Raw genomic sequence first — 27,766 nt, forward strand, 5'->3', positions numbered from 1 at the left:
TTACGTTGTTGACGCAATGCTCTTACCACTGAGCCACAGGAAAGCTGTGTCTTCTGTGATGTGTCCTTCCTCCGCCTCTTCCTGTTTCCTCGTATCATTGAGCTGTCTCCCACCTGTCCATCCGTCCCCTTTCTCTTATTCCTCTCACTTATTCTTCGCACACTCCCTCCCACCCTTCCCGTCATCCTTGGCCTTGTTTCTTTTCACAGTTTCATCTCTCACTCTCCTGCTGGCCTCTCACTTGTTTTTTTGAGAAATCACCACCCTCCATCTAATAATCTAACCGTATTACATTAAAATTGAAGTGTTTTGTATGAAAAAAATCCCTTTTTCTATCCCAGGTTAAAGGGAACTCTGAAATGTAAATTCTGTCATGAATTGCTCACCCTAGTTGTTCCAAATAAGTATAAATTTCTTTGTTCAGACATATATTTGGAAGAATTTTAGCAACTGACAGTTCTGGGGGATCTTTGACTACCGTAGTGGGATATATTACTGTATCTTTTTTTGTTCTGTTTAACACAAAAGAAGATATTTTGAGGAATGTAGGAAAGCAAACAGTTTTTGGCACCTTTCACTACCACTTATTTTTTGCAATTTGCTAACATTCTTCCAAATATCTTTCTCAGTGTCCAACACAACAAAGAAATGTATACATGTTTGGAACAACTAGAGGGAATTTTCATTTTTGGGTGGAGTATCCCTTTAATAATCTGAGTTTGGCAAGCTTGCATGAGTTTTGTCTGATATGCAGACACCGAAAGGACACACTTCACCTTGAAATAAATATTTCACCCTCCTTTGACACTCTTCCATGTCCTTGAAAGAGCATGGAGTAAAAGTAAGGGTTGACTGTAATTTTGTTTTATTTCTACAGAGCAGTAACCCTAAACAAATCACACCATGTAAATATCCAAGACATCTATTATTGTCTGGTTTCTCGTTTTGTCCCAGTCCTGCCCTTTTCCTCTCTCTAAGTTACCCAGCCATCATGTGACTGTGTCTAGACTTCTTAGTAATGTCTCTTAAGTGCTCTGTACTTAATTGTGCCTGGAGCATTAATCTGAGAGTAGGCCAACATTTGTTCTTCAAAGATGTATGCGAACATGTCGCTTTTGTCCAGATATGTGTAAAGCATCTCACATGCACACAAAGGGTAACTTACATCTCTGCATGTCCAGAATGTAATCTGTTCTGAACCGTGTCAGGCTGTGTATGTTTATGCTCATGCATGTGTAAAAGTGGATGTATTTATCTTCCCCGTTCTTTACACAGAAGGGAAGTTTGTTTATGTTGTGAGCACAATTGAAGCATGACAATGCAAATATTAACGTGACTTCAAAAACCCCTTTGTTTAATTTTGTTTGAACGGTTGTGCGAATGCGACATTGGTGTTATAGCAACGCAATTACGCAACGCTGAGCATACAAACGCTGCACTTACTGTAAATGTCATGATGTTACTGTAGTCGTGTCATTTGCACCCTATGAATCTGTTGGTATTAAAGCATCTTTAAAAGGTCTTCTCTTTTAAAGGGACGTCCTGTGTCATAGTTTAATCGCCATTTGTTTACTTGTTTTCTGGAAGATGATGTTGCTGAAAGTTCTCTTATTCCAAGGTCAGTCTTCCTGAAGCTTCAACCTTGATTTGAGTTTGTATCCCAAGGGCACAATGGTAAGAGACAGCAATATGTGATTCCACAGTTAATGGATCGACCAACATGTAACTTGTAAACCTTTTAGTTGTCAGCCCAGATTCATAACCACTATGTTCCATGATCCATGAACTGGGGGACAGTGTTGATTCTCAAAATCATTCAGGCATCACGCTAGAATTCTCTCAAAATAGAGTCGAATACATCCTTTCTCTTCTTTTCTAATTACTTTTAGATCCCAATCTTTTCTGTTTTAGTTGTCATTTGTTTTCTCCATCGTGGATTTCCCTCATTTTCTTAAATTCAGGTTCTGTTCTATCCCCTCTGTTTTGTAGGTCAGTCTTCAGATGTAGGTACATTGTTTTTTTTTGCCAAAGTTTTAGGAAGCGTCACTTCATGTATCCTTAACAGATAAGGTAACTCCTGAATGCATTGTGATGGTAATGTATAGAGATTCACCGTGACGGTACTGTATATCGGCCAATAATCGGTATCGGTTGATAAAAGGAAAAAAAAGCTATCTTCCAACGATTAAAAAACAGCTTATATTCAGGGCTCAAAAGAGGAAAGGAAAATGCAATGAATTTGTGCTCTTTATATAGAAAATGTAAAAAAACATCACTAGTTTGATGTTCTTTATTATTAGTCAATAAATGAATAAATAACATTCAGAAAGTTAAGAAATATAAATTTAATCGGCCGAATCGGTATCGGCAGATATTACAGAATAATCGGTATCGGTGGAGAAGTTAAGTATTGGTGCATCTCTAGTAATTTTAATACCAGAAATAGTGCTGCATGATGTTGAGTGAAAGATTATTTAAAAAATGAGTGCAATAAAGTATTGCTTTACCACAAACTATTCCACACTATGAACTGTAAAATGCTCAACAAACTACCAAAAATATTAGTTGAGAACTGTTTGGATGGTGCAAGTGTGACAAGAATGAGAATGTCGACTGTATCTTTCTTTCATTGTGTTAGTTTTGAATGTCTGGGAACAAAACCTATATGGCATGACACAATTCAAATAAACATTAAATGAAGAAAAGTTTCATGCTTAATTGAAACACTTACATTAGCATGTTAACGTATATGCATGTGATGCCTGTGATGTGTGAGCATGTGACGGTGTTGCTACCGATGTAACATTTCAAATCACTCTCTTAAAGGGTTCATATTTGATGGCTAAAACAAACATTATTGTGTGTGTTTGGTGTAATACACTGTGTTTACGCAGTTAACGTTAAAAAAACAACACATTCTTTTTCACATACCGTGTAATACTGTTGCTTCTCTGTACCCCGCCTTTCTGAAATTTTCGTTGTGATAAGCGCTGTGTGCTTTGATTGGCCAGCTGCCCAGTGCGTTGTGATAGATTCATGCGTAATAGATCTGTAAGTTTTTTTTTTTTTAACTAGTTCAACTATTAAGTTGAACAATTAGCTAACTATAGCTAAATTTTGGAGCTGCCTCTGACGCTGTGTCTCGACGCAACGTGACAAAGTCAATAAAACATATTATAACGAGGCATTTTGTGCATCCAGCGGTGACATAGTTACTGAATATAATGACTTATATTGACTTTTTTCGTGTAGCATCTCGCTGCAGGGGAGAACAGCCAGTGGATACGAGGCTGAATCCAGCTCCCGATGGATTCAACCTCGTAATTATATAAAACAATTTCTGCATTTGTGATCTTAAAACCGACAAAAAGCTTACGTTTGAATAGTCTGGTGCAAATTCTTTAATAATGAAAATGTACTTACAGGCTGTGAGTGAGAAGCAGCAGCCTATCCTTACAAAGTTGGATTTGCCCCACTTTTTAGAGAAAGCCTTTCTGCACAACCAGGTGTTAATGTGCTGCACACACTCAGATTTTGGAGTCGTGCTGTTTTGGAACAGTGTTGTAAATAAAACTTAATACATTTCTAATTGTGTCCTCGTTTGGAAGACCCGTTTATTTGTTATGAAACGCACAGCATCTCTGCAATATGGCGGCAGCAACAACAACCCAACAGCGGGAATTGACATGGCTTCTTTCTTTGCGAATACATTTTGGGCCGTGTTCTTCAAAGCTTCTCAGGAACTGACCTAGAAATGTGGGGGCGTGATTAAACGAGGCCGGTTTGGATGAGCCTCCGATTTTAAATAAAGCATTTTTTTACCTGAGACTTTAATGTTTGCAATTTTATGTGTCTAACATATAACTTGTAACACACCAGAGATTCAGGAAAACACAAAATCGAGTCATATGACTCCTTTAACTCATTCGCCGCCAGCCTCTTTTAAAAAAAAGTTGCCAGCCTACGCCAGTGTTTTTTTAACATTTTCACCCAACTTTAATGGCTCACAGTAAATCTGTATAGAATATATGGACAAACAATATTTCAAATGAAAGAACAGAGTCTCAGCTTTTAAACAAAATAAACCGTAATCTTCTATCTTCATTTGTTAGTTTTTTGTCACTCCGTAGATGTGGGTAGGTTTCTTCAAAAATGCATCATTACGTTTTTTGTCAAAGATTCCACCCAGATTTTACAGCGCCACCTGCTGTAAAACCTTGTCTTTGGCGGGGAACCGTTTTTTTTTTTAAATGACGAGATAACTCGTCCATGGCGGGATAATGGCAAAGGGATAGTTCACCCAAAAATGAAACACAAATGTCATTCATTTACCCTCATGTCATTCAAAGGCTATATGTGAATCTTTCATCTGTGGAACAAAAATATGATATTTTGAGAAATGCCTGTGGTTTTGTGGCAAAAAAATTGTACCAGTGTTGTTTGGTTACCAGCGTGTATAAAGTTATCTTTTTTGTTCTGCAGGTTTTGAATGATATGACGGTGGGAAAATGGTGTATGAATTATTTATAGGTGACATATCCTTTTAAATATTAGTTAGGATGGATGTGGACAGAGACACCTACATTGGTTCTTGAAACACAGACTTTGTTTTCTATTATTCTTTTGGGATTCTTAGTTGATGTGTTGCAGCCCTTTCTCACCCACTTCACACCTTGACTGGGAACTTAATTTTGTCTTTGTGTCAGACAGTCAGCTAACCTTCACACCTGAGCAGCAGCTCATGGTTGACTGCTTGGGCTATAGAAAGTGAGGCCCAAAAATCAATAATCTGCAATCATCTATGTACCCTCACGTGGCAGAAAACTTGTATATGAGTCTGTGGAAAACAAAATACGTTTTTTTTGAGAAATGTCTCGGGGGTTTAGTGTCATCCAATGGGAGTCAAGGGTGGGCAATGTTGTTTGGTTAACAACATTCTTCAAAATATCTACTTTAATGTTCTGGAGATTAAAGAAAGTCATGCAGATTTAAATGACATAAGGGTGAAGAGTAACTGATGAAAGAAATTTCATTTTTGGGTGAACTATCCCTTTACGAAGCTGGTTTGGAAAATGGATGGATGAATAAAGCTGTTTGTTTAAACATCCCCCCCAATCGTATATGCTCATTCCATGAAACAAGAATTCAGCTTGAAAAAACAGGTGTGTGTGTGATAATTTGAATGTGAAATGGATTCGCACTAATGTGAGGTAATACCAGGTGGCCCTTGTGAAATGACATCAGTCGCATATTGATTTTTATCCCTGAAGGCTACAGCAGGTCATCTGTTCACTAGGAGGGTCTTTATTAGGAGTTGATATGCCCTTGGATTGGAATAAATCTGCTTTTTGTGTTTCGTTTAGGCCGAGCGGAGCATCTGTGCACCCATGTGCCGTGGCCCCCATTGCCATGGTAACCATTACCCAGCAGCACTGATGAAAGCGTGTCTCTTGCAGAAGCCTCTGTAGGTCCTCATTACCTCACCGTGTGTGTCTGCCACTGACAGGGCGAGTGTGAGTGAGAATGTCTTTGTGCGTAATAGAGAGAACGAGGTGAAAAAGTGAAAATATTTATTACATTTTGACGAGAGAGAGAGAAATGGAGAGACTTGACAAAGGGGTATAATACTGTCTTTATGCTTGCACAGGCAAATATTTTTCCTCTTCTATTTTGATTATAATTTCAACGTAGATTGTTTGTACATTTCTCTCCCCTGCAATTACTCAGCTGTCAATCATCTGAGCTTATTTAGCTCCACTGATAGCCTCCTGATGGTCTGTATACAGAATCCTTGCCAGGAAAGCATGTTTAAACTTAACAGGAAAAAGGAGGAAGCAAAGCATTCCTGTACGCTCTTCCGGTTCTTCTATCAAGTGACGGCGCACAGACCACCCATAGACTTTCATATACCATCTGATGCATAACACATACAAAAATAGCAATCGCTTTCTCAAAACAGCAAGCTGTGATCTGATTGGCTTTATACTTTTTCTGGAAGGCAGAGGTTTTGATCAGTCTGGGAAGCAAAGTGTTTACAAGTGTCTAAGGCGCTAGAGTAGCAATATGGAATAGCGAATCCAAACCAGTTCTTCATTGAAATCAAAGTTCGCAGAGTTCATAGTGTCAGATTAAATTTTGTTTGAGACATGTACGGTATTTTATCAAATGCAATTTCATCGATTCCCCTGAATGTCACATTTTGAAAGAAATCTGTGGCTTTGCCTCAAAGGATTAGTTAAGCTTTTACATGAAAATTCTATCATCGTTTACTCACTCTGTACACCTGTATGATTTTCTTTCTTCTGCAAAACATGAGAAGATATTTAGAAAAATGTAGGTAACCGAAAACCGTTGGTTCCCATTGACTTCTATTGTATGGACACAAAACCAATGCAAGTCAATGGGGACCATCGATTTTCTGTAACCAACAAATGTCTTATTTTGTGTTTGGCAGAAGACAGAAGGTTTGAAATGACAAGAGGTCTTGTAAATAATTACAGAATTTGCATTTTAAAGGTGATCTATTCCTTTAAGGTCAGACAACTCGCCTTCCTGTCAAACTAGGTTGTTCTTAACTCGAATAAAGTGCAGTGTGTATTGTATTTTATGCTGGGAGCCTCGAGCCAGGCGTTGGATTATTTGTTTAACAGCTTGAAGCTCCTCTCCAGGTTTACAAAGTGAGTGCTACAGAGGAAAGCAATTTGCTGAAAGAACAGAGGTCAAGTGTGGGGTTAACAGAAGGATGAGACCTAATGGGCCTATATTTGTTTGGGCACCATATAGGGAAAATGTTAACACACTTGAAAAGTCAATGAGTCAATGAAACTTTACTGCAAAAGGGGCTATCAGGCGTGTCGCCCGTAGAGATAAAAACACAAGTGTCTGTCACAGTGTCTTGTCACACAACACTGCGAGTTTATACGAGAATACCTCAGATTATCATGGCTGTTTTAACTACAACTATATCACAGCTCATTTTCTTCAACCAATTAAAAGTCAAATAGTAAACATTGTGATTTAAAGCAAGTACTGAATAGGGTGTTATAGGGGATTGTGGGACTTTTACAGTGATTATCAAGGTAATTATTTGATTTATGTGTAAGTGAGTTTGTATTTTCCCGTCAGCTCTAGTATTGCTGTTAACGTAAAAAACTGTGGAAAGTGTTGCTATTATTTGATCACTTCAATTCATTACATTGACAGTTATTTTCTTCAGCTGACATCACATGTCCATCATTGTCCCGACTGAACAGACTTGTGAGTCCATCCACACATCGGCCTATGTGCTTGTTAGCTTGTTTTGATGCTTATCTCGCTGGCACCACAGAGACAATTGCTTGTTAGCCAATCGCACATCCTCGCAGCTGCAGTCACCTCTGGTCGATATGGTTATGGAGGGCCCGGTGATGACCTCACGCTGTGACCGTAATCAACAGGCCAAACAAAGACACAATTGGACGTTATATAAATTGGCTCAGCAAGATGCCTCTCAGACTGATCTTCCACACAGGGATTATGGTTATCCGTTTAAGTGTTTTTTTACATTGCAAGGTGACTCGGAAATCATAATTTAAATGTGTACATTAATGACATTTATTGTCTAATATAAATACTCTTTATAAGCTTTGCTTAATAGGGCTAGGGGGCATAATCCCACTATTTCAGCACAGTTTAATTGCACAATAGGACATTTCCCACATCTAATACATGACGGAGCGACAAGAATATGAATACAGGAAAGGAGGTCTGAGGTTTCACTGGGTACGTCGGGTAGGCATCCTCTGTGTTTGGGGGAAATATGATTATAGAGGGTTTGCATTGACGTCTCTTTCAAACGTGAACACGGGACACGCTCCCTTGAGTGGTAAAACTAAGGCAAATTGCTGCATTTAATAGGAGGAACCAAAAAATGGGACTAAAAGACGCAATTATTTGCTGAAACTACAAGCAGCTGGACGCGACGGTGATCCTTACGACTACCTTTTGACTTACAAAGGAATCATGTGTTCTTAGAAAATTTCCAAAATCAACGCAACCACAAGTGCCAACTCGTGGTCTAAGGCTGTTCTAGCTTAGCTTTTTACTTCGAGAAGTCTTAAGTAGCATTTTACAGTGAAATGACATGTATTTTTCAGATTAATGAAAATTATAGGTTTTCACGATATTACATTTTTAATTATTGTGTGACATAAAGAATCCATGATGGAGATATTAACACAATATCCATGTAATTTTTTTTTTAAATGAACATATAATGCTATAAGTCAGATTCATCTGTAATTCTGTTCAAAGATCAATTTAAATTTACTTAAAAGCACATTTAGTGCGAGGATAAAAGAGAGAGTTTGTTACCATTGTGGCTCTTCAAGTAATAGTTTACCCCAAATTCTGTCATCTCACCCTCTTGCCATTTCAAACCCGTTTGACTTTCTGTCTTTCGCAGAACACAGAAGAAAACATTTTGAAGAATGTTTTTAAATGGCACCTATTCACATGCATTAGTTTTGTGGCCATACAAAAGAAGTGAATGGGTGCCGGCACTGTTTGGTCACAAACTTTCTTCAAAATATCTTCTTTTGTGCTCTTTGGAAGAAAGAAAGTCATATAGGTTTAAAATTACAAGATATTTAGTAAATGAAAAAATTCTAACTGCTGTCAAATTATTCACAATATTATTATATAATTTACACAACATATCGATAATCATCGTATCTGTCAAAAGCAGCATATTGTGACACTCCTAAATCAAATGCAGTTTATTTGAGGTATGGCTTATAAAGAACTCGAGTATTTACTTAATGAAGGAGATTTTTCTTAATGTTCTCATATAATTTGCAATAATTTTGCAGAACTGTTCTAATCTCGGCCTGTTACAGTTATGTTTCCAAACTGTTTCTCTACAGTTTGGAGAGAAAACTTATACTCGAGCTCAGTCTCTTGTGTTACCAACGTGGAACGATTAAGCAACGAGAACGATTTGGCGCGATGGTGGAAAAGCACTCCTTGTTAATGTGTTCCTTCAGTGGTTTACCGGTAGCAAAGGATGCTCTTGGGTTTGTGAACTGGATTCATTCATGTCGTGCTCGTTTGGACCACTGATACCCTATGAAATAATAAAATGAGAGGAATTTGCAGACCCATACCAAGATTAATATGCTCAAATTTGGCTTGCCACAATTTGTGCATGACACGCTTTATATATTTGCCTTCATGGAGCTTATGCAGCTCTGAACCGCATGCACTGTGCAGGGTTTAAAAGCCATCCCGTTTGCTGTAGTTTAGTGCACAGTGTGGGAACTCTGCATCCCCCTCTGTCCTGTTCCCACGTCAGTCCCACAAACACACATACTCAGATACACACATCTGGCGCAGGCTTCAGCTGAGCATTGGGCTATTCTGTGTTTGTTAAAGAGAGATACATGGTTTCAAACCATGAACAGAATGTAGGCGTGAAGAGGCACATATTCATGTTTCGGTAGCATTACCCCCTGATCTCTTAAAATAGTCATTTTAGAAAATAATGTGATTTTATTTACTCAACATGGGCTTACTGAATGTGTGTGTGCAGGTTTGACTTGTGAGAGTCAAAACGTTTAAAACATACCATTATGGTAAAACATGTTGAATCCGGACATGTGAACCTATTTGAATGGGTTTGCTTTGAATGTAAACTTATACAATAGTTTTGAAAATAAATGGGTTTAGTGTAAAATCAAAATGAATCCGTTTAGCACTTCCGCTGTCATTTTTTCATTTTGTTTAGGTATTTGAGGGTTGATGTGTGTGAGAAAGCAACAGTTTATCGTTGTTTGCATATGTTTATGTTGGACTGACCCGCAGAGCTCTTCTGTCATTCTTTTGTTTTTGTGTATTTTTGTGCGTGTGTGACGCGTTCAGAGGAGGTCATCTCTCAAGGGAGAGAGAGGCAGAAAGAGCAGGAGAAGAGAGCGGAGAAAGGATGCTGTGGCCCGCGTATCTTGCATAAGCAGATTATATTATGTAAGGGCTTTTCCCCCCAAAGGATGATAGACAAACACTTCTGCTTTAGTTTGTGTGTTGGCTTCATTCCCAATCATGACTTTTTGCCCCAGTGCCCCCACACACACAGTCCAGTTTCCAGAATGCGTGTGGTTTTACAGCCATCTGTGTGTGTCGGGATGTATTTGATGCTTCACAGATGAGAAAAGATTCCACAGCTGGGTACCACTGCTCTCTCTCACTCCCTTTCTTCAATATTATCTCTTTTCTTCGCTCTCTCTCTTTCTCCAAGTAACTCTTTACAGCATCTATTGTCAGCCCACGTTTGTGGCTGCGTTTAACCAGGCTAAATTTAACAGCAGAGATATCTGTCCCTCTATAAATATCCCTCTATACATCAAGTCCTGGATATGTTCTTCTGTACTAAAGGGTGAGTTTCTTTCCCCCTGCAACTTAATAAAATATATGCAGTTCATTTTGGCATCAATAATGATAGAAACTTATATTAATAAATACATTATGCACTGATGGGGCTTTTATCTAAATGTATGTGCAATGGATTCTTGCATTAGAAATGACTGATGTGATGACCGTTCAAGCTTATAGTCTAGAATGTGACATACTGCCCTGTCCTTTACATTGTTTCTCTCTGAACCCTTCGTGCTTCGCTGATCCTTTCCTTCGGGCAATCCTCGATTTTCATGTTAATGCTGGCCAAAGCTGGAAAACAATAACATCAATCATAATCTCTGTCTCCTCCCTCCTGCATATTTTCATCCGTCCAACTGTCCTCCTGTTTGCAAGTCAGGGACACACCCATTTTTCTCTCTTTTTACCTTTCAATTTATCCTTTTATCCCCAGTCAAAATCCTTTTCGAGGTTCATTCAGGAGCCATGTTGACAACGCCCCTGGGCGTACAGCTTTTAATAAGCCGAATAAAAGACAGAAATCTGTGAAATTGTTTACCTTCTGTTTCAGTTTTGTTTTCGCCTTATGTTTCATTAAATAATAATGATGAAGCTATGATATTCCTTATTTGAGCAGAAATATAACGTACATAATTTTTATTTAAGCCACCCAACCACCCGTAACATACCTTTCAGTCATTTTAGCCTAATGTCTTGTTAGCATTTGACCACGTTGACCTCTTATTGCCCCTTCCCAGCTGAAGCAGACAGTGTTTCTAAGGTGCCTTCGCTCCGGGCCACCCCTTTCCAGCTGGCACCAGGCCATTCACACGCAGCTGCCAAACATGCAGTGGACAAACATTCCTAAACACACAGATAGAGAGAAACACAGAGTGGCCCAGCTGAAGCATACATCAACTTTCACACACGTACCTGTGATAGCACAATGCTTTGATGCAGAACAATGCTAAACAGAAACCTTATTACAATCAACCGCATTAAGAGTTTCCCCCTGTTTGTTGACTGCCTACCACTGGGGCTCCAAAAAAGAAAACAAAAAAAAAACATCTGTCCACTGCTTGGCCGAAAACAACCCTCCCTTCCTGGGCATCTCTTGTCTCAATCTTGGTTCAAGGCCACACCATATTCTACAAACTTTCCCACCTTCAGTTAGTTAAAAAAAACAATATTTAACGCTCTAGACGACCTTCTCTTTCTGTGTTTTTTGTATCTTTATTTCTTCTGACTCCCCCAGGACTGTTTATTTCCCTGTGTTGTTTTTTCTTTTGTTTACGAATAAGCTAAAGATCAATTATGTTTTCTAAAAGCCTCACCGTCCCACAGGAGATATTGGTGTGATTGGGGACCAACCTCTTTTATTGAGCGACCTTTTTGACTGGTTTATTACTTCAGCTTCCATTTTAAAATGCCCTTGTTCCACATTCAGTCCTCTCCCTGGTTTTTTTCGCCTTTATCTGTCGCTCTCCTGTGGTTTTTGCTTTCCTCGTTTAGCTTATGGAGAGGGCGAAAATAAGAGGTTTTTAAGCTCTGGCATCATTACTTTATGGTAATTTAGCTCATTGTGCTTGATAATGTGTTGTGTATTATTCATATGTTCACTGGCAGATTTAGTTTGGTTGGTATGTGCTGGAATGCTTGCTCATCTCGCTAGGTTAAGGAGAGAATAGTTAACAGACGTGAACGGTTAAAATGGTAAAATATTAAGGTTTGTTCATTTGAGGCGATCTTGTTACCGACTGAACTTTATTGCTGAAACAATTTTACTACAAGAGGTATGGAAAATAGCGATTGTGGGAAGTCCACCTGGTTAAATGACTTTACACCTCCACAAGTTCATTTAGGTTATTTCATGGCTTCTGTTGTTGTTTGTTTATTTATTCTTTCTTGTGAACTAGGTGGCGTGGGTGGCATTCACAAATAACAAAGAACAGTTGAAAACAAGTAGTGAGTGATCGAAAATAGAGATCCTCTATAAGTGTGAAAATCAGTTACATTTTGGAAAAACATTTGAAATGCAAAGAACTAGATTATAAATTGAATAAGAAAGCTGTTTTAAATAAAAAAACGCTTTTGAAATGACAGTTGTGTACTATGTTTAAAAAAGGTACATTCAGAAGTCAAAACTACCTACCAAACCATTTATTATTATTTAGACCAGGGGGTTTCAAACTTTACGATGCGAGGGACCCCCGAATATGATGAACCTTTTGTGAGGACCCCCTTACTAAAATACATTGTAACAATGTAACATTTAAGTGCGAAAGTGTATAGAAAACATACAGTATTAAAGAATAGTCTAAAACAACAGTAATGTTGAATGTATAAATCTGAACAGTCACATTTTTCATTTTCAAATGTGTTGACTGTAGTAGTTTTTATTACATCTTTGCAAGACTCCTTTACAAAGAGTGAAATAAAGGGAACTGTATTGAGAAAAACAGTTCTGAAAAGTATGCAAGATAGAAGAGATAAACAGTAAGAAATAAATATGAACACTTATAAATTAAACCGTAATAATGTTTTATACACTTTTAAAATCTTTGCTTAGTCTTTTAATTTTCTGGGGGCCCCCTAGATTTATCAGAGCCCCCTAACCCCTGATCTAGACCATTTATTAAAACCACAAAATATATTTTTCTTAAATCCTTGGATTCAGAAACTCAAATGAGCAGACCTTTACACATTGCTGATGTTTATATGGTGTTCAAGAACTTCATACATAGTCTTTTGATGCATTTAATTGATTTTAATATGTTTTGGCTAGGAAGTATTAAGCAATAAAATTATACTTCTGCTACACATAAATGTACTCGTCACATGGAAAAAGTCAGTTTATTGAAGTTTAAATATAATTTCTGCTTCGATTGAATGGAGCCAGTGGCATGTCAGCCACTCCCATTAGATTTCCCCAAGCACACATATTTTCCTCCATAGTAAATGTCTCTTCCCAACCACTCAGATCCAAATTCTTTCTGCTCTTCTGTAAGTTTATCTCACGCTCTTGTCTACCTCTCTCTTTACCAAGCGTGTTATTTATGCATGAGTAAGTGCCGTTCAGACAGTTAATTCTCCTCTTCTATCTCAACTCCAGACCCTAGCTTCTCTTTTGCATTTGCATTGCTGCCTTGTTTGGCATGCTACGATGGCCCTCAAGGACTTGAGACTTGCACGTTTTTAAAAGATTTCAGATTGCTTCCAGCCAAGCATTTAATTTTGAGCATGTTTGGTGTTGCCACTGATGGGGAAAGAAAAACATTTCAAACAGGAAATAGGTGTGACCACTTTCGGGTGTGAGTTGATTGAACAAAAAGCTGCGCTGTCAAATGAAGAATGCAGGGTTGTAGTTCACCATGTACTTGTAACAAAGTATTTTTAGAAAAATATTTCAATATTGATATTTCCCCTTTCTATAGTACATCCACATCGAGCGTAAATCTCCTTGAACGGGCTAAGCAGTTTTCCAAGCATGACCTAATCTCCTCCCCCACGTCTTCTGTAATTAACGCAAGGGATTGGGATGAGCTTTGCTAATTAACAGCTTGGAACAGATCCTCAGGGTTTGAGGAACCCAGAGCGTTGCCGCTTAGTCACTCAACACAGCCTCTTAACTGCATTCCAATGAAAAAAGTCTGACACAAGTCCTTGAATCTATCTGACGGTTAAAGGGGTGATGCAACGATGTGTCATGCATTTTTTACAATGTTAAACGTGCTGTCTTGCTTAACATGGTCAACTTTTCAGAAAAACGAGTTGGGCGTATTACATAGTATTTCCGTTATAAATACACTCCCCAAGCGATCGTACAGGTTTAGGAACGTTTTTTCGAACGTATTGAACTGTTTTGTAACAATTTGTCTTAGTCCCTTATTGGACAATTTTTTGAGATGTTTTGACGAGGATGTGAGGGGTCCAGATCAATTTTAGGTGCATAGACTGTTTCATCGGACTTGCACGCGCCTGACCCCCAGTTAACTTCTGGTTTGTGTTTGGCTAGTGTCTAATAATATAACTATTTATTTAATTTATATTCATATTAATTTGGATTATTATTTAAATGTATAATCATTGTGTTTAATAAACGAGTCCTGTGATTTGGTCGCATTTAAACAAATCATATGGTACATTGACATATCTTGCGGTTGAGCTTGGTATCGGAGTCTAAATTCAAAATATTGTAGAGACAAGTTTAGCCAAGTAACGTTTCTTCTCAGTTTCTTTTGATTTTTATCAGAAATAATCTACAGGCACTCAATTGTTTGTCTTGGTTTTCTAGACAAGAAAGTCAAATCAGGGATGTACACTAAAACAATGTTGGATTATTTTGAACCCATGTTCGGGTTAAAAAGGAAGAAATTACACAACTGTGTTTATCAAACTATATTAACCTATAAACTGTCCACATTTGACTCAACAATGGGTTGAAACAAGATTTTTTTTAAATTTTCATTTAATTATTTTACCCAGCGACTAGGTTTCTTTTTTTTTGACCCAACCTTGAGTTGAAAATAGCATTTTTAGAGTAAAAAGCATATTTCTAATGTTTTTGACCATTTAGAAAAGGAATCTTCTGTCATCCTTTACTCACCCTCTTGTCATTTCAAACCTGTATGACTTAAAGCCATTGCATGTTGAGTCTGAAATTTTAGCAAGTTAAAAAATGAATACGACCTGACGATTTGCCTCAGATATTTTCCTCTGTCATAGAAAGATTTTTTGCGTTTTTTGCATTCGTAGCAAGCATTTTGAGAGCCGTTTTGACAATATAGAGATACCGTACAAGCGGGCACCAAATACGAAAAAACGCATAAAAAAATTTCGGACTGTATGTGCAAAGACCTTTATTCTGTAGCACACAAAAGAAGATATTTTAAAGAAAATTGGTAACCGAACTATGACGACACCTATTGACTTATTGGTTTTGATTCAATACAATTAAAGTGAATGGGTACCACCATTTGTGTTCTTTAGAAGAAGGTTTTACAGGTGGGTGAGTAAATGATGACAGAATATTTTGGGTCATCACTCTTAAGGCCATTTTGACAAAGATGGGGATTTCTGTGGCACCGTTTAACAAACACAATAATTTCAGTCTAAATGTTGCACTACCCAGCTCGCTACTGTAGTTCTAGGTCTTCTGTTTTCACCACAATATCTGAAAGACAGATTGACTTGACTTTTTAGGAAATAAATAACTCCGATAAGCACTCCCAGCAGAAGGCAGGGCAATTGGTTGTTAAAGCCTGTGCCGTATCAGAGCTTCCTCTGTTCACCCAGGGCATAGAGCCTGAGGACTGACTGTTTTTAGAATGGATCCTCAGATACTGTGTAGGCTGATGAATGTGTAGGCTATGTAGGCTGTGAAATAACTGCGATAAGAGGAGACTGATTGTAGAAATGGCCAGCAATTGCTTCAAGTGGAGCACTCCTGCTCGTGTGAGACCAGCTGTGCTCCGCAATTGTGTGCTGCTCTTCCCTGTTTCCAGAGCTCTTTCAAATAGGATGTTGAAGAACTCATTTGCCTGAAAGAGGATGAAATGAAGCAGTTTGGATAATGAAAACTGGAAATGACCTTGGAAATTGAAAATAGATCAAATGTATATTGAAGCAGTATAGGGCAACTTCGATTAGATTAATCCTTCCTCTGTTTGGAAAGAAAAGAACTTGTTCTAGGATAAACCTACAGTATATTAGAGAACATTGAGTGGGTTTAATTGTATTAAATCCTTGTATATTTTATGATGCATGTTTAATTATAAAGCAATTTCCTGGTGATGAATCGGGGCACTAAGATCTCAGTAGCTGCCGGTTGTTATTAGGTTGGAATTGTTTAAACTGTACTGGAACATCTTCCTTTCACACTCGGCAGACGTTCATTTAATTATTGCTCAATATTATTTAGCCGTATGACTACTGGTTTAAGTCAATTAAATGATCAGTATTACCTTGACACAGTGCATCAATCCTGCAGTATTTATGCAAAGTCTAAAGTAGTAACACACTACTTGTTCTTCTGTCCTACATTTTTTTCCTCCAAACTGTTTTATAATCTCTTGTCTGCTGTACTCATAGTCATATATGCTTCAACCACACGTTCATCCATCAGGCTGTTTATAGGCAAGCCCAATGTCAGGAGATCAGTGCTGCCTCACATTTCTGCATTAAGCTATTTTGCCTCAGACACCAACATTTTCAATTAGTTGGAGGTTAGGATTGACGGCCGGCTAAACTCATTGTCAGTTAATCCACGCGTGTTCACCTCTAACCCTTCTAAGTCACCGGTTCTCCATCCGGCACGGATTACCCTTAGTGAGGGAGAGAGACGGGCGGCACTAATCTACTGCTTTCTCAGAGCGAGGATCATTAGCTGGATTGAATTGTTTCTATGTGGCTTGAATAGAGATTTATTACTGGCAGCACCAGGTGTTGTTCCAGCTGATGGTGAAAGTGGATGATGCGATATTTTGAGGTTGGGATGGTGTCGTAAGTGGGTTAATGATCTGAAGGAGGAAAACCTCAATGGCAAATTTGGCATCCTTCAGTATAATTGAAAGGTGTGTCATTCTGTCAAAGTGACTTTTAACAAATCCTGGCTATTTTTATACATATAATGGAAGTGAAGGAGATCTGGTCTCGTCAAGATCCAAAAGGACCCACGGTGTATGTAGTAGATAGAAATAGCTAAGTCTTAGGTAGTAAAAACATAGAGCTTCATTATGTAATGTCTTTATAAACATCTGAAGACATAGTTATGTTTATTACATTTCATTTCTTTCAATATATCCTCCAAAAAATTACACAAAGCACCATTAAATGTCATTTTGAACTTGACAGCATCTGTGGTTATTAAGTTTTTGCTGCTGCAGTGTTGGATGGCTTAGTTAGATTTTTTTTATTTTATAAATTAGTTGTCGGTGTTCAATTACAGGACATTAATACTGTCTCTTTGTGATCTCCTCGAAACTTGCTCTCTTAGGAGTTTCAGGGGAATTAAGTCACTTTCCTCTGCAGCCTGCCATGTCTCTGGCTCTTTATTTACTTGCCCAACATATTGTGCCAAGCTCAACACAAACCTCTCCTTTCACATCCATAATTTGCAGGCTCTGTTATCCTTTACCAGGTGCAACATGCTCTTTTTTAATTTCCTAGGTTCGTCTCAGAGATTAGCCCACAGAGACAACCATCCTGCAACATTTGTAGAGAAAGTCAACTGATGGTCTACTCTGATTTTGTTCCTTCAGTTCAGATTTTTTGTTTAGGCTTAAAGCAAACATCCATAATAAATGTCATGTGTTTCTATATATTTCTATATAAACTGTTACCTGAAATGCTTAGTTAACTAATCTGTTTTAAGGAAGCCCTTCACACAGGGGTTGTTTAGTTCAGTCGTAAAGCATTGAAAAGTGTCAGTGTATTCTCAGTATTAGAGAAGTATTAGCGAATGATATCATTGTAAGTGTTTGTTGCAAAATCACAGGCTAAAATGCCCCTTAAAGGGCAGGGATTGGGCACTTATTAAAACCAGCCAGTGCTGGTAGAAACAGGACAGAGGTCATTCCATCTAAGCCGTCACCGACGCTTATTCCCTGACGCATTTTAGGGCTTATTACATTTTTTTGTGTCGCTCTTTTTTTTTTCTGCAGTTCTTTCTAGATTTGTCCTCCTCCCCCATTTGTCCATCCATCCAGCCTTCAATTTTTACGAGCTTATCACTGGTGCTTGTGCCTCCCTTTCATTCGTCTCCTTTTTCTCTTGATTAAGTGAGCATGGGAGCATGTCTAAATTTAACCCAACTTCATTTCACAGCACCCCCTCGCTGTACTTTTATTATGCCTCTCAGACTGACGGAGGGAAATGGTTCATAATATCACTGCCGTTTAATTTTAGGGGGTAAAACATTTGTATTTTCGAGTTCTTCAGCTGTGCTTTTTGTCATTTCTCCTGCTTGGTAATTTTTACGTCCATGAAAGAAAATAATCTAGAAAACATTTAGCAATAGAACAATATCACTTTTTTATATTATATATAATTTAAGGTTGATAAACCAATATGGGAAAACCGAATTTGTTTTAGACCACACACAATTGAATTTATATTAAAATGTGTTTTTAAATAGAGGAATTGTGTTTTTGACATTTTCATTTTTTTACGTTTCATTCATTCAGCTGTTTACAACATATTTACAATAAGTGCAATACGAATCTTTAAAAGAGACGCTTAGAGAGATTATGTCTGAAAGATGTTCTTTTATGCCAGAATAATACATTAAAAGCTTTGCAGACTTTCTAGATTTCCAGATTTCCTGGAGAAGGCTGATGGGTGGATATACATATAAATGACCTGCCTATTCTCTGGTGCCTTTGGAAGCCTTACCACTGATGCTGGGCTTAAGTCTTGCGTGGTCATGCCTTATGCCTAGCCTGAGCTCTCCTCTATCTGTTCTGTCCTGCCTGAATCACACTGATGTCTTCCTCTATCACCCAGTCTACTGGAACACCTGCTGGCCTGAATTTATCAGGCAGTCCCTGATCCAGAAAAGCGACAGTTTAAATGGCGTGTACTGGGTGCATAAAGAGGCAGACACACTATAAATTATAGTAGTTGTGCAATCTCAAACTTGAGTATAGTTCAGTGCTGCTGTGGTCTGTTTTGTTAAAGCCGTAGGGTTTCTGCTTACTCTTTGAAACAATGTGAACTGTTCTTATATATGTTGGGATCACAGAAAAACAGTATTGAACTCAAATGTACAATGTTGTGGGTGGTTGACAGTGGTGGCACGGAGGGCTTTAGTTATGTCTTGCTTGCATTTATGTCTGTCTTTGATATTTGGCACTTCTGAGATTCATTAGCATCTTCTTACAGATTCTGTGTCTCTGTTATGAGTCAGTATGATTTGTGCCAAATGGCTTGGGGTGGAAATCCCAGATTACTGCAGTGACATAATGAGTTTCCCTTGGGGAGGCTTTGTTATGGATTCAGTTTTGGATATTAAGACATACAGTATATACTGTGGGCTAGTGCTTGAGGTACTTCAAATTAAACCAGTAAAACTCCCTGAAAACTAAACTTTGGAATTTTCTGTTGTTAAATTCAGGGGGGGCTGCTTTAGAATTCATACTTGTATTAAATGTGTCTCATGTACAGCTGCTTTGTAACAATGAAAATTGTAAAAAGCGCTATATAAATAAAGTTGAGTTGAGTTGAGTTGAGTTAAAAGTGGGTAAAATCTGACATCAATTAGCTATTGCTGTTTTCAGTTATTTAAAAAAACTTTTTTGTATCATAAGTCTTAAACTTTGAGGTCAAGTGCTTTAAAACAAATGTTTAAGATCACACATTTTTTAATACACTTACACTCTGTATTCTGGAAATGAACACCAAGACAAATCAAAAGCTTGCTACAAGGTCACTAGAGAGAGAACAGATGATGGTGGTGTGTCCTTGCAATTCATTTTTTCACTTTCGTACATATTTTCTATATTTTCATATTTGTTTGTTTTTACTGTTTCAGTTCAGTTTAACCGAAGACCCAAAAAGCAGTATTTGTTTTATAATCCACAGCAGTTTAAGTGCTATGTTCGTGGCTGTTAGACTATGTTTGCGGTTTTATTTTGAAAGCCATTTTTTAAATAAATGATGCTGCTATCTTGAGCAACCTACACATACAAATTCACTTTATTGTTTGATGCAAGTAGTACACAGTGATGCTTAATTTTAAAATGGCCAAACCCTTCGGCACTGAAAATGTTTTTCTCTATTAACTGTCCATATATGTATTTAAATATATTAACTATATTAAATCTTAATACAATTTGAAAATATGTAATATGTGTATGTGTCACGGAATGCTAAGTATCAATAATCCCACAATGACATAGTATAATAGAGTATAATAAAGACAGGCTATCAACAAACATTCCACAAGGTCTTTGAACCGAACAGGAAGACATAAATACAGCACACAACCTTAATCCAGGACAAAAGGAACTGAAAAGAACACAGGGTTTAAATTCACTGAACTAATGAGCTAACTAGACAAGACACACCTGAACTGAATATGAAAATATTAGAAACCAAGGAAACAAACAAGGGAGAACTGAACCATTAATGACAAAAGAACACAATGAAATAAGAAAACAGACATACATGTTACTGTATGTAACATTCTGTATGGATTATGCAATATTTTGTAACATTGTTTACATTATGTATTAGTCTGTATGAAGATTTCAGATGCAAAAGCCTATAAGTGCTGTCTGACATTGGCTCCGATGTTTACATGAAAAGTTATTTCACATTGCCATTAAAGTGAAATTACTGAACCTAAACATAGGAGCCTGGTAAAAAATCATTTTCGATGAATACGTTCTATTTGCCGTTCAAGTTACTGTATTAAACTTTTAATTTAATAAAAAAAAAAAGAAGTAAAGAAAGTTTTAAACAGCACTTTGATTTTTGAACTCGTCATATAGAATAATACATTGTTAATGCATACAATATTACAAAATACTGAATAATACATATACAACTGCCGCTTAGTTTGTATATATGGAAATGTATTATTTAGTATATTGCGTAATATTTTCAACTATGTTCCATATATTTTTCTTTTTTTAGGGTAGTGGATAATATACAATATTTTCACAATAAAAAAATACTGTGTTAAGGGCAGCAGCGACGAAAACAAGAATAGAAAGACACTACATCTGTCATGGCAATTTTTACAATGCCCATACACAGTCCAGTGCTGCTGGTCAGAGTTTAACAGGGATGTCATGCAGGATGTGGTTGTTTTATTTGTATGGACCAGAGGAAGGGAACCATAGTTCACAGTTTGTTTAAATCACATAAATCTTCATTAATCTTCACACTGTTGCTCTGTGGTTATGGGTAATGTCATGTAGTTTCAGGCTGAAACGTGTTTTGTGTGTTTGGATTGAAGCCTATGAATATGCTTGATCACTATAATAATGCCAATTTTGCTTTTTTATTTAAATGGAAATGCAAGTTAAACCATACTGGAAGGAACAGCTTTAAATAGAATGACATGATGTCTTCTTTTCTCAAACAGTCCCTAATTATTTTTTTTTCTCTTTTAAAGGACCCTTCGGTGGCTAAGATCAGCGGCAGTCGGAAGAAAACCGTCTCCTTCAGCAGTATGCCATCAGAAAAGAAGGTGAGCAGCGCTGCCGATTGCCTTGCCTTCATGCAGGGCGGCTGCGAGCTGAAGAAGGTACGACCCAATTTGCGCATCTACTCCCGATTCTACACCCTGGACACTGAACAGGCCTGCCTTCGCTGGGAGCCCTCAAAGAAAGACAGTGACCGAGCCAAACTTGACATCTCTGCCATCCGCGAGGTACGCACTGGAAAGAGCACAGAAACCTTCCTCCATAATGGCCCATCAGATCATCTGGCCGCGGAAGCAGCCTTCTCCATCATTCACGGTGAAGAGTATCAGTCCCTTGACCTGGTTGCTCTCTCTGCAGACGTAGCCAACATCTGGGTAACTGGCTTGCGATACCTGTTGTCCCACCCTGGTTCCATTGGTGGGGGGAGTGGAGGTGAGGGTAGTGTTGGGAGCAATATGCGTCAAAACTGGTTGGCGGTAGAGTTTGCATTGGTTGATGAAAATGGACATGGAATTGTGTCTGAGGACACAGCAGTTGCCACTATCTGCAAACTCTGCCCTGGAATTAAGGAAGCAAAGGTAAGATGTATTGATATAATGCACTTAAAAACATTAAACACAAAGTATTTTTTAAATGTTTACTACCCAGACGTGTTAATGGAATAGCTGACCCCAAAATAAAAAAAAAATCCTCATCTCATGTCATTCCAAAGTTCCGAAACGTTCTTTTGCAAAACACAAAAGAAGATATTTTGAAGAACGTTGATAACCCCATTGAACAACAACATTGACCCCCTTTGACTCCCACTGTACGAACACAAAACCAGACATTTCACAAAATATCTTCTTTTGTATTCCTCACAAAGGTTTTGACTGAAATGAGGGTAATAAATGAATTTTTTATTTATGGCTATCCCTTTAAGCCACCCTACTGAGATGCACAGCAAATGTTGGAATTTGGTACTGTATCTGGAAGCTGGCACAGTCAAAGTAGCTTTATGTGCCTGTGTTTGGATCGGACAGCTGGGGACAGGGGTAGGACAGGCAGCAGCCACAGTGCCAGGTCTTAAATTCTTTTTGACAGTGTGTGTGAGGCATCTTCTTCATATGCCTGTGAAGACGAGCAAAGGCAAAAAGGGCAAGCAAACACAAGAGACAGTGCAGAGGATCTGACTGTATAGGCATGACTCACCTTGCTCTTGGCTGGATTTTGAAATATGCAAGACACAGCCTAGGCTCTATGAAAGACCCACTGTGGCTGTGTTTATGATTTGTGACATTTGTCTTTCAAGATTCTGTTTATTGTCTGCTGCAAGCTGTTTGTGTGATTTGCCTTTGCTCTGTGTACATTTAACTTTGATTGAGGATTATTCACGCAAGAAGCCTCACCCATTAGCTTTTTGCACTGCATGTCTTATATATAGAACTCTGTAGACAGTTTATGTCATGACAAAAAGTGATCACATACAAATTATTTAATATTATGTTTATAATAACAATGAAATGGAGTACTGGTCACCCATATCTTATTGGCCCTCATTTATGAAACGACTGATGACAGATAACTGGGCATGCGGTCGTTTTCACTCAAAACGTGGCATTTATCAATGCAGGCATGAGGGCTGCGATCAAATCTCACGTCGGGTTTCAACTTGTGTATACAAGCTTTTTAGATGTTTTACCCTTTTTCTGACAAAACTGGAGAAATAGAAAGACTGCTCATGTTTTAGTTTAACAAACAAACTGTAGAATGACTGAATACTACACTTTGCTAGTGTATATATTACAGAATTCTGCAGTGCTATTGTTAATTGATCAACTCTACTAAATACTACAGTATATTTAATATTAACTATGGTAAGATTAAAAAAAATTGTTTATTTAGGCCTTTTACAGCAGTTCATTATAGACGGTTTCAACGGACTCACATGTCTTTCCCGAAGTTAACTTCCAGTCTGTGTTTGGTAATAATAAAATTATTATTATTTATAATAATCTTTTATTGTATATTAATTGTATTCAATTAAAACTACTCAACGTTTATTGATTCTTTGCGGCGGTCTTTCAACGTTTGTTTATGTCTTTGCCACTGAAACCGTCTAAAGTAAATTCTTAAGTATATTACAGTATCGTTTTATAATTATGTTCAATAGAATAAAATAAGTTTTTTCTTTTAATAAATACTTATTTTATCATGTATTTGAATTACAGTTCATTTGAAGAAGTTTCTATTTTTGCCAGGTTAACTTTTCTCCGTGTCGTAAACTCTTTGGGCAAGGTTTCTTACTCATACATTTATAAGGGCGTGATATGTAAATGACTGTTTTCAGCTGCCACATTTATCAGCATCTGATCATTAGTACAATGGGATTGACAACATACAAACTTTTCATGAATCACACATACACCTTGTAGTAACATGATTTCTGTGTTCAGATCTGCGCTTGTTTGAGAGCAAATGTTAGTTTAATAATGAAGGCCATCCTTCCCTAATCATGTTTAAACCAGTTGCTGTTCAATAATATCAAACATCATTTTCTGATTGACATTTATCAATTTTATGTGTGTGGAAAAATACAATATATCTTTTCAAATCTTTTTGATCTTCTCTTCAGGTGCGTTTGCGCTTTAAGGAGATTCAGAGGAGCAAAGAGAAACTAACATCTCACGTTACGCTAGAGGAGTTCCAGGAGGCCTTCTGCGAGTTGTGCACACGCCCCGATGTCTATTTCCTACTAGTGCAACTCTCTAAAGACCGAGAGTGCCTTGACGCTCAGGACCTGCGTCTTTTCTTGGAAACGGAGCAGGGTCTGTCATTGGCCACCACCGAGGGCTGCTTGGATCTGCTTCGGCGGTTTGAGCCTTCCGCTGCTGGACGTGAGAGAGGTCTTCTGGGCTTGGATGGTTTCACTCGTTACTTACAGTCAGCTGAGTGTCAGTTGTTAGACCCTGAGCACCAACAAGTGTGTCAGGACATGAAGATGCCCCTATCACATTACTACATCAGTGCCTCCTACCGCTCTTACCTGCTGGACGATCAAGTGCACGGCCGGGCTGATCTTGGTGGCCTAATTCGAGCCTTGCAAACTGGATCTCGGTGTCTGGAACTCGGGGTTACTGATGGGCCAGAAGGTGAGCCACTCTTGGGAGTGGACCATGGTCCTGATGGAAAACATCACCACCATCATCACCATCATCACCATCATGGTTCTGTTACCTTGCGAAGTGCACTGGAAGTAGTGAACAAGTATGCTTTCCTCACCTCCCAGTATCCTCTGCTGCTGTATTTGTGCCAGCGTTGCTCACCTTCTCAACAGCGTACTATTGCACAACACTTTAAGAAGGTATTTGGACAGAAACTTTATACCTCTGAATCTCTCTCTGTCAGTCTTGGAGGTCGTCCTACAACTTTGCCATCCCCAGAGCAGCTGAAGGGTAGGGTGCTTCTTGTTGGAAAGAAGTTACCCCAAGAGGAGGAGGAGGAGGAAGGAGAGGTGTCTGAAGAGGATGAGGAAATTGGTGGTGGTGGTCCTTTGGCTGGCCGAAGAATGACTATTCCTGGGGAGGAGGAGCTTGGGGTGGTGCTCGTGGTTCCGCCACCCCCACAGCCAAGACGCCTCAGGTTACGTCGCGAATTGTCCGATATGGTTGCAATCGCGCGTACTGGAAGTCGTACCTTTTATGCTCACCGCGCAAGTGCTCAGACATCTCAGCAGCACTCACCCCCATCCACTCCCTCAACACCGGGCACACCATTGACCCTTGATCCCCACAACTGGACCATGTGCTCTCTTGGGGAAGGGGAGGCCGGCCGGCTGGCTAGCGAGAGCCCAGAAGAGTTGGTGAGCTTTACCAAACGGAACCTGACCCGTGTGAGGCCCAGCTCAGTAAGGCTTGACTCGAGCAACCCAAACCCACAAGGCTACTGGAAAGGAGGTGTGCAGCTAGTGGCACTAAACCAGCAGACACCAGGTGCCATGCTGGACCTGACACGCGGTCGGTTCATGCAAAATGGACGTTGTGGGTATGTCTTGCGTCCGGCAGTCATGCGGGAGGAGGTTTCCTACTTCAGTGCCCAGTCGCAAGGCTGTGTACCTGGTGTACCTCCACAGACACTCAGGGTAAAAGTCATCAGTGCCCATAGCCTGCCCAAACCACAGGGATCGGGTGCCAAAGGTGAGGTCATCGACCCTTATGTGGTGCTAGAGCTGCATGGTGTACCTGCAGACTGCGCTGAACAGAGAACCCGCACTGCTGCGCAGAACCAAGATGACCCGCTGTTTGATGAGACGTTTGAATTTCAGGTAAGGTTCTCTGTGCGCATCACTCTTAATGGGAGAGTTCACCCCCAAAAAATAATAATCAGAATTTATTTGGCCTCATGTCGTTCCAAACTATAAATATTTGTAGTGTGGAAGTCATTGGAAGTCAGTAGAAGTCCATGGAAGTCAATATGTTCCAATGTTGATTTGGTTACCAACGTTTCTTCGTTCTCCAGAAGAAAGAAAGTCATACAGGCTTGGAATAGATGATTGTTTTTAGGTGAACTATCTCTTTTAGGGCAAAGTCCATTCTCATGTCTTAGGGGTGATATTATTATTAGGACATATTCGTTATTTTAAAATGTAGAAGTGCGGCAAGCGTGCTCAAATAGTGGGGTGGTGCGAACAGGAGAATGCAGTGTGGCTTTAAGACGCAAAATGTGAATCGCCCCTTAATCAGAAGGCTTCAGTCCATGAAAGCAGTTAGCTGTGCCATGTGTCAAAGCACACTGATTACCTACCTTATGCAATATTAACACAGCTCCGACCGAGCACAACTGCGAGTGCGCCCTTTCGCGAATCCTTACACACACATAAACTCAATAACCTCCCTCCGACGAGTGCTTCCAAACAAACACAGACTGTGATGATTTACTGCTGTTAGACTACTGTGTGACTATAACAAAATATTGTTCTGCCTGGCTCTATTTAAACAGCACAACAACTTATTTTAAGGAGAAGCTTGAAAGGCTATAAAAATAATGCATGGATTACAAATAATGTATTCCTTACTTAGTATTTTTGTCTTGTTTTCCAGTACAAATATAAAACAAATCTTACATCAAGATACATTTAAGTGAGCCAAGATACAAACTCTTGTGTTATGATAATGTGTTATGATCCGTCCTTCGGATGAAAAGTTAAACCGAGGTCCTGACTCTCTGCGGTCATTAAAAATCCAAGGATGTCCGAATAAGAATAAGATTAGGGGTGTAACCCCGGCATCCTGGCCAAATTCACCTGTTCGCCTCTTTACATAATGGCCTCCTAATCATCCCCATATGCACTGATAGGCTTTGTGACTCTGTCTCACCTCAACCAATAAGATGGTGTGTGGTGTGCGTTCTGGCGCAATATTGCTGCTAAATGTACAGTATAATACACTTAACTTATATTTTTAATAAAACAAAACTGTAATTGGTTCTTTTGTGTTATTGCCTTTTGTAGCACTTTTGTAAAAAATCTTGTAAAAAACACATTTTCCGGCAGCTGGGGTGTCAGAAAAATACAGTCAAATAACAGTTGGTCACACTTTATTTAAAGGTTCAATTCTCGCTATTAACAAACCATTAACTACGACTTTTGCGTAAACCCTTAATTTGGTGTTTATTAATAATTATTATACATCAGTTCACTCTGGTTCTCTAATCTGATTGGCTGATAGCCGTGAGATATTCCCCCAGGATCATCACGGGAATGGACCGGTTTACCGCTTCACTGACTGTTTGTATCACTCCGCCACTAAAATAACTCATACTATACTTTCCTCGCAACTGTTCCCGTCCCACCTTCCTCGCTACAACCGTATTTCAAAACTACTTGGAAAATCAAAAAAAAAATTGTGAAATTCTGTGAGCTCATTTTTTTAGCATTATATGTTACAAATCTTTAAAAAAGCTGTCGTTTTTTTTAACTACAGTTTATTAAAGTGTATGTCATTTTGCTTCCTACGAAAATTGAATTAAGAATTTTTCGATATTTGTACGCCATATCAAGACAAACCTTGTGGGAAATTCATTCTTATTAGTTGTAGTATACTGTATAGCAGACTTAACCCTACTGTCAACAAGATGGAAGCATATTTCAAGAGAACTCTGAATTTATGCTGTATAATGTTAGCTCTTGCTGTTGCATTTGTCTTCATTACGTTACATTATGTGCCAACCAAAAAAGAACTGGCAACTATAAC

The 27,766-nt window shown here is 38.6% G+C and overlaps 1 protein-coding gene across 2 annotated transcripts in view; it reads left to right on the forward strand.

Annotated features, from left to right (window-relative positions):
• Positions 1-27,766, forward strand: part of plcl1 (phospholipase C like 1) — a 51,046-nt gene that overhangs the window by 12,290 nt on the left and 10,990 nt on the right. The window contains exons 1-3 of one of the 2 annotated variants that reach the window (XM_056754887.1): positions 21,623-21,763; positions 21,894-22,114; positions 24,151-25,839. In XM_056754887.1, coding sequence (XP_056610865.1) covers positions 21,992-22,114; positions 24,151-25,839 — 1,812 coding nt within the window. In that variant the 5' untranslated portion in view covers positions 21,623-21,763; positions 21,894-21,991. Of the gene's footprint in view, positions 1-21,505; positions 22,115-24,150; positions 25,840-27,766 lie in introns of those variants that run through there. The other variant, XM_056754886.1, reaches the window with a different exon arrangement.

Source organism: Triplophysa dalaica, chromosome 8 (genome assembly GCF_015846415.1).
Source record: "Triplophysa dalaica isolate WHDGS20190420 chromosome 8, ASM1584641v1, whole genome shotgun sequence".
Taxonomy (NCBI): domain Eukaryota; kingdom Metazoa; phylum Chordata; class Actinopteri; order Cypriniformes; family Nemacheilidae; genus Triplophysa; species Triplophysa dalaica.